Raw genomic sequence first — 17,834 nt, 5'->3', positions numbered from 1 at the left:
CGCCAGGGGAGAGCTTAAATGTTCTTCGATAGGCAGACGTGGCTGTACGCTATTGGTTATGATCGATCGTATGATACCGGTAAACACACGGTTGAGATTTGAATAGAGGAGGTTTACCGTCAATGAACTCTGACAAATATTATGCGACCTCGCCCAACGGTAACGAGCGATCGCTACGTGACTCGGTACACATTAGAAAAAAAGGGAACTGGAGCGAACGCTTGGCGGTTGTCGTAGTCAGTTGTCGGTTGTCGGTTGTCAGAATTCGAATCCCGAACAAAATGTCTGTTGGCAAATTAGCTGCATAGTTATGGCGCGACAAAATGCGTACTCGCTGGAATTGCTGTGAAACAAATCAAATTATATCGTCGGGAGGAGGAGGATACGATGGCTACGAAAACTGGAATCTGCGAGATGAAAAATCTGGAGATGAAACTGGACGAGGTATATCAACAAATATTACAGATCGAACATCTGTATAAGCGATTCGAGTTCATGATAATATGGAAGACGACTAGCTTGGGTTGTGGTGTGGAAGCGGAAAAAAATGTCGGATCGCCTGCTACGACAGCTGGGGTTGTCGCATATGCAACGTAGCCGAACCTGTGAAAAATACGGACGCGATTAAGAAAGTATACGCGGATCGTTGTTATTCCAGCGTGCAAAATAAAATTTCTACGGTTAAAAAAACACTGGCGAAAGACTTGAACGCGGCTAACGCGAAGTGGAAGTCCGAACTACTGACTAAGATAAATAACGATCGATACGATATTAGTAAGAACGTCAAATCAATCGATTCGAGTATGGACGAGATCAATGCAAAAATCAATGACTTGGATTGGTCGCAAGTGCAAATAGTTAAGGCTTCAGAACAGAGATTAAAAGATGACATAGACAAGGTCGTAGATGATCGGCTGACGAGCTTCCGAGAAAGTTTTCAACGCATAATGTAGAAATTGATTGCGGACGAGTGCGTGAAAAATCACTCGTAATTGACATAAGCAATGACGTCATCCCTTTTAAAATATAATAATGACATCATATTACCCCCCCCCCCCACTGCCACCTTCTAAAAGGATGATTCTCGAAAATAGAGAATCACATCATTTTGTTGACAATCTTGGATCGTACTTGACGCTCAACGTAACAACGACGAGCAGCGGCAGCGGGAAATCATCCTACGAACTTACAAGACAAGTTATTCGAGACGTTACGTCGAGTCTCGGCACGAAATCACAAGATAGGAAGGTCATAGATTCAATTTCCAATCGTAAGAATACAAAACGCATCGTCGCGCCATGGAAGGACAATGTCAGCGACAACAGCAATGTCGTGCCATTCGCCAGATTATTACTCGATCTCTCAAGTGCGATACGTAAACACAGTCTACGCATGTCGGACGACAAAGAGGCGTTTTCGACGCCGAGTTTCTATCTATAGAAAATGTAAAAGCTCCTATTAAAAACACCGATGTGGCGACAAAGGGTTACGTGGACGATCTTAGCAACGGCAAGGCGATGACAACTACGAGCAACAACGAATTTTTCGATGCGAAATCTCGACGTATTCGAAATTTGGGGACGCCGAGCGACGCCAACGATTCGACGACAAAACTTTACGTCGACACATCGATCGATTCGCAGAAACAAACATTTGTCAACGAATTCTATAAGAGCTTCGAGGATGTTCACGACTTGCGAGACAGGATCGAGCGCATCTTCGGAGCTGCGACGAACAACGAGCTCGCGAGTAGGTCGAACGACGAGAAGCTGAAAGATATTGAGAAACGCATACAACAGAATCGTGAGAAGCTGAAAGAACTCGAAAAAAACCTAAATCAAAATTATAGTGGAATTTTCCGTGAGAGATTTGTCGAGCTCGAAGATAGTCTGATTGATATATTGTAACGCAAGCACAGTATAGATCGTGAAAAATTGGGCGCTGTCGTGAAATTTTCGAGTAAAATCGAAAACAGACTTTCGACCGTGGAATTAGAAATCGACGACGACGATGATGTGACGTAAACTGGGTAAAAATATTTGAAAAAAGGAGAGTGGGAGTTACCCAGCTCTTTATCCCGTTCTTTACTGACAAAAAGTATAAGTTTATTTAAGACAGAGTTACAAAACGGAGGTTCAGCCAAGATTGACTGCCCTGGGAATGTTCCCATACCTATAGCTTGACCTTATTGATTAGTAATGCATTTTTTGGGGGCTTTTTTTTAGGTGATTTGACTAATGCTGTTGCGTACGCGTGTATCGAGAAATGCTGTGGTGTCGAGGTGAATGCTCGGGGAATGCTGACTTGTGCAAATGACTCGGGAAATGCTGTGGTGTCGAATGGAATATGATCTGGTATAGCTCGGGGATTTTTAGGGCGTTACATAATGGGCGATGGGTAAAGAAAAGGAGAAATTGATGTAAGAGTTACATGCTTCAGCGAGACGTTTCGTCCCCCGTAGACGGGTGATCGTGCGATGACTCGACGATCTTTGGCATGCCGATATCGTCGAAGTTCAACAATTATACGCTAGATAATCGAGAACATCCGTATATTCTTACGATAATCAACATATTTGCTAAAGACGCATGGGCGGTTCCTTTGAAGAGTAAAAATGCGAACGACATGTGCAAAGCTTTCGTGTCGGCATTAACCCTTTCGTCCCGAACGGTACACATATGTACCAGCCTGATTCCAAAATTACTGATAGGCCAAGAAAGCAATGTGGGCATATGGCGATTGTACCACACCGGTCTTTTCAAAAAGGAAACCCTGTGTACATATGTGTACCACCTTTCACCCCCTACCCCTATTGTGATAGGAAAAATTTGAGGGTGAAAACCTATTATATTTAGTTCAACTTACATATCCATGACACTGTAATTGTTAAAATTTCAATTTCTATATTCAGGGACGAAAAGGTTAAAGAAGAATGGCAGAGTTACAAACAACCTACAGCCACGAACATCTAAAAAAACACAACATTCACCACTACTCGACGTTCAGAACCATGAACGCTTACATCGTAGAACGTTTCAATCGCACATTGAAGAATAGTATGTGGAAATTCTTCTCGTTCAGCCGAAAATATCGTTGGATCGATGTGCTTCCCACGCTGATCGAAGACTGCAATAATAAAAACATCGCACTATCCGTATGCGACCCGCAGGTGTAAACCGCAAAAATGCCAAGCATCTTCCCAGATAGTACACTGACGTATTAAAGACGACTTGAAAGTCCTACGAACGTCTTCCGAACGTCTCTGGAACGTCTCTGGAACGTCTTTGTTACAAAACTGTACGTCTTAAAGACGTCTCGGAACAGACGCCTTTAAGACGTCCATAAATGTTAATTAAAATGGAAACAAATATACATATGACATAAGTCATGCGAAAAGGGATTGGGAGGGAAAAAACAAATTTCGTGAAAAACGAGTTCAAAGTATTGATTTTATTCATTATAAAATTTGAACTTAGAATTAAAATTAAAATTAAACAAACTTAAACTTACAATCAAATTAAAATTACAATTACAATTACAATTACAATTACAATTACAATTAAAACTAAAACTAAAATTAAAACTAAAATTAAAATTACAATTAAAATTAAAATCAAAATTAGAATCACAATTACAGTTAAAACTAATATTGAAATTAAACTTCAAATAGCTTATTAATAACGTTGTAACGATCCTACTCTCTGACGCGAGCCTCCCCTGCCCGCGCACCAGCGGAGACCGCCGCGCGCCGTGGCCGATCACACCGTAGACGCGGCGCGCCAGTACAGACCGCGACTGCGAGAGGACCAACGCCACGAAGGCGCGCTCTCGCGAGTAAAGATGATCGGCCACGGGAATAAGTACCGCCGCCGGGCACGGAGGAAATCAGTCCGAGTGACGAGCTACACCGGTCTAATAGTAAAATATACGAACGACCATCGTGCTCCAAACCCGAGGCTGCTTTTTACCTCCACCTCTTTCTCCTCCAACGGGTCCGACGGTGACCGCGGCGAGTGCCGCTCCCGTCGAGCATAACACGCTCCCCGCCAACCCTCCGTTTACGAAGAGCGAGAACGGCGACCGTCCCGCTCTGCCCGGTGCGCGGAGTGTTAACAGGAGCACCGGACACTATAGAGCCTCTAGGCACGAACCCTAGTGCAGGCCGATGAGGCCCCGGGCTGTCGTCGAGACGCCGTCTTCGTCCACTCCGATCCCCGGGCCAGTGCCCTCCCGACGCACCGGCTCCTCCTCGCCGGAGCAACCGACCGACCTGCCGCGCCCGCAGTGCCCCGCGCGCCGCGTAGCCAGTAAGCTGTATCCTAGCCGTAGTCTGTAAGCAGTCGCCAGTAAGTTGTATTATAGGCGTAGTCATTAAGCCGTAGCCTCTAAGCCGTGATCGTTCTGCCGCACCCTTGCCGATAAGCCGTAGTTTTTAAGCCGTACCATGGCCGCCGAGACGCCTCCGCCGTCACCGTACCGACGAAGTGTACAAAGTAGATAGTAAGGAATAAACCAATACTCAGCCGAATCTCGTCCACTCATTCGCGGCTCAGGAACCCCGCACGACCGACTGAGCCGGCACACTCTCCCACACCGCCGATCGTTACAACGTTTTTGCGGTCAGCCGCCCTCTTCAACCATAATTTTATAGGCGTTTTTGCGTCTCTCCTACTGCCGTGGACATTGGCCCTTTCTGCAGCACCTTGAGTAAGAATTTCTTTTTTTTAGTGATATGCATATGAATCATCGTTATTATGGTAACACCAAATTAAGGGTAATAATTACACATTACGAGTTCCGCGATCTTGAAGCAGTGGAAGGGTTTCTTCCCTTTCCTCCCCATCCAACTATACTGCAGAGCTATTTCATTTGTTAGGAGGGTCGTGAGTACTCTTTTCACGAACGAATACACTGTAACGTTGGCCCTTTTCACCGCGTAGTGAGACGGGAGCGGGGCCAACTCCGGGAATTTACGGGCACTGAGGCCGGGCCGGGTACGGCCGTGAATACGCGGTCCTCCCGGTACTAACGCGTTCTCGAAGATTTTCCGAAGCCGAAAAAGAGTCTTCTGCTCGGGTGCCAGGCACCGGAAGGGTGCCACGCGAAACGCGACAGACTTTCGCCTTCGGCCGAGGCGGAGGGCGGGAGTCGAACCTTCGAGAACCACGAGAAGAACGAGAGGCGCGAAAGGGGTCGGGGGTTCGGACACGGAAATAGCGAGGACAGCCCTTACGGCAGGGCGCATCGCGCAGGCTGAAAAGATCGGAAAAACAAAGTGGGCTCTACAATATTTATTGGCGTCCGATTTTACAAGCAGGCGGCCACGTGGCCGCACCCGAGAGCCCGCGCTCTTTATACAATGATTGCGAATCGGTGTCGGTATCGCAGCGCGTGGGAGTCGAACGATAAAATAGTCCGCGTGTGTGCGGTAATTCGGCACGGGAGATTAATCCCGCGAAAGCGAGAGTTCTCGCGGCGCGCTTGTGATCGGCGCGATTACGGTGCGACCGTCGTGGCGCGATTTCGGTTCCGACGGATGGCGAACGCTCGGCGGAACGTACGCGGTACGCTACGCGACGAAACTCGGAACGAAGAACGCGAAGAACGGACGATTGCAATTTCTAACGACGGCGACTGCTCCGAGGAAGACTTCCGGGCGGTATTTCGACGGGAACTCGGCGTCGTATCTCACAGCACCGACGAATTCGGTGCGAGCAAAAGGCACGAGGCGAGAAGCGCCTCGGCACGCGAAAATTCGGGGAACGAGACGCGATACTACACGTCCGACGGACGACCCGCGTGCTCGCGAGACCGCGAGGACACGGAATCGCCGTCGACCGTCCTCGTCGTTCCCCCTATAGAATACCGAGAACCAACTCGCGACAATTACGACGAAGAAGGACCACTGCGTGGACATACCGTTCCCGCTCGCTTTGTCGCCTTTTTCTCCGCTTGTCGGCCCCGGCCGGCTCGGACGGGAGAGTACAGCTGTCGTTTTTCCTGCTGGCGTGAGGGCACCCACACACTCCGGTAACGTACCCGGGAGCCGGTAATCGACTGTGTACAACTTTAAGTTGCCAGCCATCGCACAGTGGCGAGTTCAGCCGAGTTCGTGGCCAAAATTCGTATCTTCAAATCTCTTGAATTATTGAAATAAATGACAACGATTCGACTCCCCTAAAGATGTCTGTTACGAGACGTCTTAAAGACGTTTCGAAAAAGACGAAAAAAGAAGGAAAAAGTAATTGGCGGCAGGTGTTAGAGCCATTGACCCGACATACCAGTCCGGATGAATGACGATGTCAGAAAGACTATAAGTAAGACTATAAGTTGATTTTTCTCATTATGATCTAATTCCACCATCAACCAGTCATGGAAATCCATGACTTTATTTTCATCTTCCAACTGGAAGATCAATGTTGGGTTATTTCTAGCCTCACACCCACAAAAAAAACATTCGGATCAACTTCATACGAAATCATCTGAGCAAGGTCTCCCTTAACCAAGACTATCTCGACTCCTGCATTCCAGAGTCTGTTCATACTAGTTGATATCTGGTCTGACAATGAAGAAGGTGGAGACCTGATGACAAACTTTCCTGAGCTAAAATCAAAGCCTTGAGTATCCCCTATTCGTATCATCGCTTAAAAAAAAAGATCACGCAAGCCAACCGTCTTCCCGATACAAGCCATGAGCGGAACCTGACTACATGACGTAGTTTCAATTAGTCTCTTCAATAGTTTTGTAGCCCATATATTGATGTGATCCTCTTCATTTATAGACGACCGCATCTGATCGCCCACGCCTGATATGTAAGGGCTATAAGTCGCTGTTCTGCTGGCATGATATTCCCAGTCAAACGCATTATATTTCGTTTTCAATTCAAAGCTGCAAACAACTTGCAGGTGTGAATCGAGCAACCTACAGTGGGTGTAGAAAGTATTCGTACACCAATAAATTTGACACAAATGTTCGTAAAACTGTTGTTTACTAATTATTTTTTTATAAACAATGAGTATTAACATATTCTAGGATATCTATAGAATAGATGCAGTGCTGAAAAAAAAGGATTTACTTGTATAACTTACAAAATTAACAAGAAAAAACACAAAATCGACGGAAATACACAAGCAATAACTATTCGTACAGTTCTTAAGTTCCCAGAAATTGACGAAAAAAACGCAATTTAAATTAATTTAACATTAGAAAATTAAAGAAAAGAATTAATTAATACTTTGTAGGATATCCTTTTGAGTTTATAATTGCTGCAATCCTTTTAGGCATCGAATTAACTAAATTCGATGTTACGTGTGGCGGGATTTTGTTCCACTCCTCTATGAGAGCATTTTTTAGGTCTTCTTTTGAGGAAATTTCATGTTTTTTAATCTGACGGTCCAAGTAATCCCACAAGTGTTTTATGGGGTTGATGTCCGGAGATTGCGGAGGAGTTTTCAGATACGCCGGGGTATTATGTAGTATCCACATTCTAGTATTGTACGCAGTGTGCTTGGGATCATTATCTTGCATGAAAACGAAATTATCTTTAATGTCCATTTTTTCTGCACTGAAAAGAAGATTGCACTTTAAAATATCAATATAAACCCTGTGGTTCATTATTCCGTCGATAAATTGCAATGTGCCAACACCAGCTGCACTCATGCAGCCCCAAACAGTTACGGAACCTCCACCGTGTTTCACTGTAGGCCGAAAGTTCTTTGGATTCAATTCTGTATTTTTTTTTTCTCCAAACAGTACAGTGTCCATCTGATCCAAAAATGTTGAATTTGCTTTCATCTGTGAAAATCACTCTATTCCAGTACTCCATTGGCGTAGTGACATTATTATTTGCGAATAGTAATCTTTTCTTTCTATTCGTTTCACTTACGAAATATTTTCTACGGGCTACCCGACCATGATATCCTTGATTTCGTAAAAAACTACGCACAGTACTAACAGATATATCCGTATTTAAATTATTTTTAAGGTGTTCAACTATTTTTATTGTACTTATTTTTGGATTTTGCTTTACCATTCGAATAATAACTCGGCCAGAATGATCATTAAATTCCCTTGGACGTCCACTTCTTGCGTTATTTTTCAGTGTTTTCCGAAGTCCGTACCTATCAACTATGCTTTGTATCGTAGATCGAGGTCTACTTGCAATGCGTGAAATCTCTGCCAAACTTTTACATTGATTATGCAAATTAACAATAATTTTTCTTTCTGCTATTGTAGTTTCCGCTCGCTTTCGCCCCATTTCTAAACTGTAACTGACAATACTACGAAATTTTCAATGCTACTGATATCACCAATGTTGACAAACATACTGACGATCCACGAAGGACCACGATCGACGGTCCACGATCCTCGATATGGTATGTTTACATTATAAATTCTCCTGTAAGCAGTTCAAATTGAGAACTGTACGAATAGTTATTGCTTGTGTATTTCTGTCGATTTTGTGGTTTTTCTTGTTAATTTTGTAAGTTATACAAGTAAATCCTTTTTTTCTGCACTGCATCTATTCTATAGATATCCTAGAATATGTTAATACTCATTGTTTATAAAAAAATAATTAGTAAACAACAGTTTTACGAACTTATATGTCAAATTTATTGGTGTACGAATACTTTCTACACCCACTGTATATATCACAGCATTTTGATATTTGTTTGTTTCATAATAATGAACCCTAGTCTTTCCGTTGCCGCATATTTTTCGATCTTTTCGAAACTCAACTTCTTCTATCATCTCCAATCCCCTTATGATCCGGCAAGGCATTTCATATACATCGCAGGTATCATTCATCACCGCGTAATGATATTCTTTGCCTATTTTGCGTGAGACAGTAATCACGCTAGCCACCTTCATGTTTTCTTTAGAAAGCCACACACCCTGATACCAGGAATATATGCACTGGTCAGAAGGCAATTTAGAAGATGATACTATGGTATGGGCCAAGACAACTCTAATGCATCCATTAGAAAAGAAAAAGAAAGGTTGTTTCTCTCTGATGACAAATTGCTCCTTGGAGCCACCAACTGTAGTCCACAATAACCAATAGGAGTCAGTAGCCCCGTAGCACCTCACACTCGAGTTGTTAGAACTTATATCTGGATGGACTTCAAAGGTGAAGTCTCTAACGATGTGTGAAGCCCAAACATTAGCCTCAAGACATTTCAAGCCCCAAGCACAATCATCTCCCATCTTGTGATACCTCAACCGCTGATCTTCGCGTTCGCGCAAAAACCCGAGAAACATACCCCTCGACAATTCCGATGGCTCGACCTCATCGGGCAGTTTTCCACCGATATCCGACACGTGTCCGGCAAAGATAACGTAATCGCGGATGCCCTATCGCGAATCGCAGAAATATCGAGCACCGTCGATTACGTAAAGCTTGCCGAATCGCAGCAGCAAGACGAGGAATTGCGCATGTTCCTACAGTCGGATTCGTCCCTAGTACTAAAGAGAGTCGCTCTTCCTGGGACAAGCACCGAGTTGTATTGCGATACCGCTACACGTACTTTGCGACCGTTTGTCACGAGACAATTCCGCAAACCGGTATTCGCCTCCCTCCACGACCTTGCTCACCCCGGCGTTAGAGCAACAGCGAAATTGGTATCCGAACGTTTCGTGTGGCCAGGCATACAGAAAGACTGCAAATTTTGGGCACGAGGGTGCGTACATTGCCAACGCGCGAAAGTTAGTAGACACGTGTCTACCCCGACGGGAAACTTCGCCGCACCCTCGGAGCGTTTCGACCACGTCCACGTGGACATTGTCGGCCCGTTGCCGACGTCGAAAGGATTCCGCTACTGCGTAACGTGCGTGGATCGGTATACCCGGTGGGCGGAGGTATTTCCCGTAAACGACATTACCGCAGAAACCGTAGCACACGCGCTATTATTAGGGTGGATCGCTAGATTCGGGGTGCCTCGACGGGTTACGACTGACCAAGGACGACAATTTGAGTCCGCTCTCTTCGAACAATTGTCGTCTCTTCTAGGCATCCGGCATCTACGCACGACCGCGTACCATCCGCAGGCGAACGGCATGGTGCAACGATTTCACCGCCAGTTGAAAGCTGAGATAGTTTGCCACGCCAATACCGATTGGGTCAACGCGTTACCCATCGTCCTCCTAGGAATACGAACGGCCTGGAAGGAGGACATTAAAGCGACATCCGCCGAAATGTTGTACGGTGAGACCATTCGTCTGCCGGGCGAATTCTTTTCGAACGCACAGACAACAAGCAGCAGCACCGAAGAATTTGTCTCACGGCTCCGCGATCATTTTCGGCAAATTAAACCGTCACAGGTTTCGCGTCACGGCGTTCGACGAATTTTTGTATTTAAGGACTTGTCGACAGCAACCCATGTGTTTGTGCGCCACGGCGGCTGCAAGCGAGCATTGCAGCCCGCGTACGACGGCCCATTCTGCGTAGTCGAGCGGCACCCGAAACACTTCAACATTCGTGTGAAGGACCGAGTGGTTCCGGTGTCGTTAGACCGTTTGAAACCGGCGTACTTGCTCCGCGACGATGAGCAAGACAACACTGACCCGCAACCGCGAAGCGCACCTACCGCACCAGTCGAACCAGACCGCATTACCAGATCAGGTAGACGGGTACGACTTCCCTATCGTTACGTCGCAACGTAATTCCGAATGTATATAAACCGCGTTTTAGATCAATTTGTATATAATAGTACTTTGTATTTATAAGTTAGCATAGTTCGACCGTACCCTAATTTTCACCAAGGGGGGTGGTGTGGCGACCGTTGTCCACCGACACTTCGGCGAAAGGAAAATATACGAAGGCACGCAGCCTCGCGCACGGCGATCGTCGCCCGCCGAAACTTCGGCGAAGGAAAAATATACAAAGGCACGCAGCCTCGCGCACGGCGACCAACGATCGGCGATGAAACATTGTATGTCGGTACCCGCGTCGTTGAGTCGCCGAATTCCTTCGCCGAAGAGCAGTTCGTCACGAGACGCTTAACGAGACACACCGAAATAAAAACTGCTGCAGCGAACGATATTTTGTGGTGATTTACATCCCGACTACTTCGTCTACCGATCCCACACCTGGCAATCCTACGTGATCGAGCTCACTAAGTCCTTCAACTTTATTACCTTCTATTTTACCCTTCGGACAAGTTTCATTTGGTGAGTGAGACAAAGCGCCTCTATGTGTTGCCACGAATACGTCACCATAAACATTCTTCAAAGGAAGTCCCAATGGGTCAACAACATGGGCTGATAAATAGAGGCAAAGCCCCTGATCTACCCATTCGTAGGTCATATAACCGCCTCCTATTTGACGATTCTGCAAGCCCGCAGGAGTGTGGTCTCGACAACGTATTGTCATAAGAGCGGCTTCCCAAGGTATGGGGTCTCCGTTTCCTAACTTCAGGCCTGATTCTTCAAGTAGTGGTCTCCATTCAAAGAACTTCTCTCTATGTTCGTGAGACGAAAAAACATCATAGGTCCATTGCATTTCTTGTCTCTTGTTGCAAATCATTTTCCGAGCAATAGTATTCACAAAAGGCAACCTCAGATTAACACCAATCGAGTAAATCGAATCCAGGTACCTCATTCTCATTGTATATCGAACTAGGAACTTAACTGATTGTAAAAGAATTAATGACCCAACTGTACAAATTAATTCAAAACTCAATAAGAGAGCAAAAGCGTAGATCAGCGTTTCTATCATCACCGCAACGCCTTCGTCATCGACAAGATTAAAAGTCAAGAACCAGACGATTCCAGATCTTGAAACCTTAATTAGTGCGGCTACTGGAGCGCTGATGTCTATTTCCAGAGCAAATACAGCCCTAGTCATCAGTGTTAAGTAAAGAAGAAGCAAAGATATTGCAGCGGCCATCAAATTACCTCTCATTAAACTATTCCAGCAGACAATAGTCAGTATTAGAATCGCCAAGATTTTGAACCAACTAACGCTCAACCAACTCAAAGCCAAATTAAATTTAAGTCTTAAGTAGAGCAGACACCACGATGTTTGTCACACTAGTTCTCAGAGGTAACCAGTTTTTGTTGGTGTCTTTGATATCGTAGGTCTTCACTTCTCCCTTTAGTGAAACGACAAGATGAGCAGATGCATTGCCGTGGCAATAGTACTCAAAACCTAGTTTGGATTCAGGCCTAACGAAAGCAACATTAGCTTGCAATTAAGTGCAACCCGGCAAAGAAGCCATAAGCTTGCATCTTCGGTTCAATGTGTTGCTTATCTCAACATAAGTTGACTGCCGAAAGCCCCGAACTCCAGGAATCGATTTAACGTCCAGTTGATCGAATTCGCACCAATCAATTCCCTCTCCAAATTTGAAATTCTTTGAAGACATAGCTTCGTTAATGGCTCGTTTTTTCCTTTCTTTGTTGTTCATTTGAATAATAATTCAAACTATACTTTTATACGGTATAGAAACAAACTAACTTAAATGTAAGAAACACCAACACCTAATAAGGAAATCTTAGAATTATCAGAAACGTGACAAAATTAACTAAACCTAATACAAACTTATTGAGTAATTTACTATTAAAGAATAACAAAACTAACCAAACCTAATGCAAACTTATTGAGTAGTTTAATATTAAAAAACGTTAATATATGATAACCTAAGCGTAATATTATGTAGATCTAACCGATTTATCGAAAGTTAATTAAGGTTAAATCAATCTAATATTGATTTTAATTCTCGTTTATCAACAAGTGTTCAGGATTCAAGCGTTGGAATTCGGCGGCTATTGTCCTAGCGGGCGACCGCTGTTTCATACGGTTTTTGTCTCGTATGTCAACACGCGGCAAGAACGCGTGTCGCTCTCATTGGCCGAATTTCAACGCTTGAATCCTTCAAATCGAGACAAACAAGGATTATCCGATTCGGGAGCACCAATCACGGTGCTCCACATTCGATGGTCCTTGTTATTTAAGGCACCTGCGCGTGCCTTCTCGCTCTCTTCATGTTCGCCTCTCGCATCGCTCTTGTAACTTTCGTCAGTCGTCAAGGTATATTCTAATAGTACTGTAATAGTTCTCGCGCCCGTTCGCTGATCTCTCGCGCTCTCAAAATACTCGTTTGTATTTTTCTCGCGCTCTTTCGCGCCGCGTTACGAGCCTTCTGCTTCGCGCCAAGATCTCCGTCGTCCGCGTCGAAGATTTCCGCCTCGCGACGGCACGTGTTTCGTGTCGTTCAAGATCTCCGCTTCGCGATCCGACGGCAGAAGTTGGCTCGCGCAAGATCTCCGCTCGTCCGCCGGCTCGCGCCTCTCACGGCGCATTGTAAGTGCGAGTGCTATATTAAAAGTGCAGTTCCACCTTTAATCCTCGCTCTCTCTCTGTCTCAACCTCTCATTGACCCATCCTGTGGATTCGTTTGCGCGCTCAAATCTGAGTGGTCCCGGCAGCAGGCTGCTCCGACCGTCGGTCGACGCCGAAACATTCTGGTCCTTCGAGCCGGATCGCGAATAATCCACGTGGTCAGTGAGAAACGAGGGAGAGATCGTGCATCATGGAAGACGCGATCGAAGTTCAGCTGTTGACGCAGCGCGCGATCGAGCGCGCGCTCGTCAACCTCAACAAATTGGGGAAAGCGAAGTGGACTCGCTCGACATTAATGACGAGGATGGCTCATCTGAAGGCCAACTGGACGCGGTTCGAGGCCGGGCACGCTCGACTCCTCGCCTCCACCTCACCGGACGCGAAGGCTGCACTTCCGTACTTCTCCGACGACCCTTTCTCGACGACGGAGGAAACGTACCTCGACGCTCTGGCCTCCATGCAAGCAAAACTCGACGAGCTCCCCAGCACTTCTGTAAGTCAGCTTGAACATACTTCCGACGGACAAGCGAGTCCCACGTCCGCCGCTCCGCTCCTTCCGAGCATCCATTTGCCGGAATTCGACGGCCGTTATGAGGCATGGGAGGCGTTCCGCGATCGCTTCACCGCGCTCATTATCGCGAATAAATCGCTCGCGGATGTCACGCGTCTCCACTATCTCATGTCGTCGCTCACGGGCCGTACCCTCGAATGCCTCGGAAATCTCCCTGTAACTGCCGACAACTTCGATATCGCGTGGAAGGCGTTAACCGCGCGTTACGAAAACCCTCGGCGCCTCATTAGCTCACATCTGACGTCGATGCTTGATTTGCCAGCGCTGTCTCGTGAATCCGCGTCCGATCTCCAAAATCTACGCGATCGAGTTTCTGTAATTGTTGCTTCACTCAAAAATCTCGGGCGGGCACCTGCCGATCTCTGGAACGATTTCCTTGTACATATCGTGTCGCAAAAGTTGGACGCGCCGACTCGCAAAGCGTGGAAGATCAAGACGGGTGACGATGTAGAGCCTCCCACGTTCGATGCACTCACGAAATTCATCGACTCTCGCGTTCGCGCCCTCGAGGAATTCGCTCCCAGTGCACCAGCGAGCTCTTCTGCGTTTCCCGTCGCATCGAGTCAAACCTCCGCCGGTCGATCTCGTGTACATGTCGCCACAGCGTCGCAGTCCGACAAAAATTCAAAGTCTCCGTGCCCCGTCTGTCGAGCCTCGCATATGCTCAGCTTCTGACCGAAATTTAACACACGTAGCCCTCGCGATCGACGGGATCTCGTTCACCGTTTCTCGAGGTGCGTAAATTGCTTGAGTTTAAAGCATCTTGTGCGGGATTGCCCGAGCAAATATACGTGCCGCGTGTGTCATCAACGTCACCATTCACTCCTCCACGACACTGAAGCTCTCCCCGCGTCACCTTCTCCGGCACCGACGCCCCTTCCAGAGGTGAAGTCTCACCTCGCGTCCACTCCGACCGAACCGGGCTCCGCCGTCTTGCTCGCTACCGCGTGGGTCCGAATTCACGCTCCGTCGGGCCATTCCATCCCTGTTCGCGCGTTAATCGATCAAGGATCGGAAGCGAGCTTTCTTACCGAAGCTATGGTGTCCTTACTGCGTGCGAAACGCATCCGGGTCGAGAGCTCGATCTCGGCTGTTGGCAGCGTGCATGCCGGTCGCGTGCGTCACGCTGTTCGCCTCCGCGTGTCACCACGGTCGTCCGCGACTCCCGCGATCTCTACGGTCGCTCTCGTCCTTCTGTCGCTCTCGACGTACACTCCGAAGCGCCTTCTCGACTCGCGCATCTCTCTTCGCTAAATTGGGCTGATCCAGATCCGTTCAGCTCCTCTGCGATCCATCTCATCCTCGGCGCGGACGTCTACGCTGACATCATCCTCGACGGTGTGCGTAAGGGCCCCCGAGGACATCCGATCGCTCAGAATAGCATTTTTGGCTGGATCGTTTCCGGACCCTGCTCGCGTCCGTCTCGTGACGCTGTCCGCTCACGCGCCTCCCCGCATGCTGCATCTAGCCTTTCAATGCATCACTGCATTCAGGAGGACCCTCTCTCCCACGAATTAACTCGATTCTGGGAAATCGAGGAAATCCCGCGTCGGACTCTCCTCACGACGGACGAGGAGCAATGCGAGGCTCATTTCCGCGCCAATACTACCAGAACGGCCGACGGCCGCTACGCGGTCCGTCTTCCTTTTCGCGACGGTCCTCCGATCAAAATTGGCCACTCTTACTCTGTCGCCGCGAAGGTCAGTCGATCGCTCCATCGTAAGCTTTCCTTAAAGCCCTCTCTCGCTCTGGAGTATCGGACCTTCCTTCGTGAATACGAAGAAATGGGCCACATGCGACGCGCTCTCTCGTCTGCTCTAACCTCTCCGCAGTATGTCTACATACCACATCATCCCGTCCTTCGCGAAGGTAGCTCGACGACGCACCTCCGCGTAGTTTTCAATGCCTCGAGCATAACCTCAGACGACACGTCGCTGAATGACCACCTGTTTCCAGGCCTGAAATTGCAGGCTGATCTTCCCTCCGTCATTTTACGGTGGCGGCATTTTCGGTACGTTTATACAGCGGATATCGCCAAGATGTACCGTCAGATACTTATCGACCCTCGCGACATTGATTATCAAAGGATCCTTTGGCAAGAGTCACCTGCAGACGCGCCAATTCCGTTTCAATTTTTGACGGTTACATATGGGATGACGTGCGCCCCTTTCCTCGCGCTTCGAGTTCTCCAGCGCCTCGTCGAGGACGAGGGCTCGCGTTTTCCGCTCGCGGTTCCGATCCTGCGCTCGAACATTTATGTCGACGACGTTCTCTTTGGCGCCAATGACGTCTCTGCTCTTCTGCAATCTCGCGGTCAGCTAAATAATCTGCTGCAATGCGCTCATATGACCCTGCGGAAATGGGCTAGCAACCATTGTGGTCTCCTTGAGGACATCGATCCGTCGGATCATGGCCTTGCCTGCTCAAAAATTCTCGCTCCTGACGATCACGTCAAGGTGCTTGGCATCAGTTGGAATCCTTCTCGCGATTCTTTTCAATTCAATGCTTCGTTTTCCGAATCGCTCCCCTCAACCAAGCGGACGATTCTTTCAACTATTGCTAAATTATACGACCCTCTCGGATGGGTCACGCCTGCCATTATTCGCGCAAAAATCCTAATTCAGGACCTATGGCGTCTCCGCCTGGGTTGGGACGATCAGATCTCTGATCCTCTGCTCGAACGCTGGACCGCAATCTACACGCGTCTCCCGCTCTTAAGCAGCGTTCAACTCTCGCGTTGGACCGGTCATTCTCCTCCCGATTCTCACATGGAGATCCATGGCTTCGCGGACGCGTCGACGGTCGCTTACGCTGCCGTCGTCTATGCTCGCTGCATTTCAGCCGATGGTCGCGTTACCGTCTCATTGCTCGCCGGCAAGTCCAAGGTCGCGCCTCTCACCCCTGTGACCATACCTCGACTTGAGCTGCAGGCTGCGGTACTGCTCTCCCGCCTCGTGGCCTTCGTGCTCTCCTCCTTCGACAATCGGGACATTCCTTGTTTCTGCTGGACCGATTCAACGGTCGTCCTCGCGTGGCTCCAATCGCACCCCTCTCGGTGGAAGACCTTTGTCGCGCACCGCGTTGCCGATATACAAGCTCGCTTGCCGCACGCTAGTTGGAGGCATGTGACGACCGCGGATAATCTCGCTGACTGCGGCTCGCGCGGTCTTCTCAGCGACGACCTTCTGAATTTCCCCCTCTGGTGGCAAGGCCCTGTCTGGTTGCACCACGACGCCTCCACCTGGCCGCCTCAAGTGCTCCTTCACGAGGACACTGACCCACCAGAGGTTAAAGTATCACTCCACTGCTCGGAAACCCCTCTTCCCGAATGGGACTTAGCCTCTCGGTTTTCGAGCTGGTCCAAACTGCTTCGGGTTACAGCCTACGTTCTGCGTTTTACCCGATACTGTCGCAGGGATCGCTCCCACCCTTCGGGACAAGCATCAGAGCGCGCGCTCACTGCGGACCACATTTCCTCTGCCAGACGCTTCTGGATAAAGCATCTCGAATCCGTCGCGTTCTCCGATGAGATCCGCGCTCTCATCCGAGGTTTGCCCCTCTCCACCAAAAGCCCACTTCGTTCGCTCAACGCGTTCATTCATTCTGACGGCATCATTCGGGTAGGAGGACAATTGCATCACGCTCCTCTCCCTCAAAGGATAAAACATCCAATCGTGCTCGCTCCTCATCGTTTAGTGACACTTCTCGTCGAGCAGGCTCACTTTCGGACTTTGCACGGTGGTGTGCAACTCACTCTCCTCACCCTTCGTCAGGACTATTGGCTCCTTCGCGCTCGAAGCCTCGTCAAACAGGTGATTCACCGCTGCATCACCTGTGTTCGGGAGAAAGCCGCTGTTCCCGAACAATTAATGGGAAATTTACCTGCTTCGCGCGAGTCTCACCTCCGACCCGCTGTTTTGC

The 17,834-nt window shown here is 48.0% G+C and overlaps 1 protein-coding gene across 1 annotated transcript; it reads left to right on the top strand.

Annotated features, from left to right (window-relative positions):
* The first annotated feature begins 4,444 nt into the window (after positions 1 to 4,444).
* LOC143363941 (uncharacterized) lies at positions 4,445 to 11,854 on the top strand. The gene is made up of 5 exons (XM_076804468.1): positions 4,445 to 4,500; positions 9,168 to 9,523; positions 10,010 to 10,204; positions 10,373 to 10,629; positions 11,825 to 11,854. The coding sequence occupies exons 1-5, from the start codon at positions 4,445 to 4,447 to the stop codon at positions 11,852 to 11,854; spliced, it is 894 nt and encodes a 297-aa protein (XP_076660583.1).
* The last annotated feature ends 5,980 nt before the right edge of the window (positions 11,855 to 17,834 follow it).

This window comes from Halictus rubicundus, unplaced genomic scaffold (assembly GCF_050948215.1).
Source record: "Halictus rubicundus isolate RS-2024b unplaced genomic scaffold, iyHalRubi1_principal scaffold0177, whole genome shotgun sequence".
NCBI lineage: Eukaryota > Metazoa > Arthropoda > Insecta > Hymenoptera > Halictidae > Halictus > Halictus rubicundus.
The sequence above is the reverse complement of the archived record's forward strand: the minus strand, read 5'-3'. Positions and strand labels throughout refer to the sequence as shown.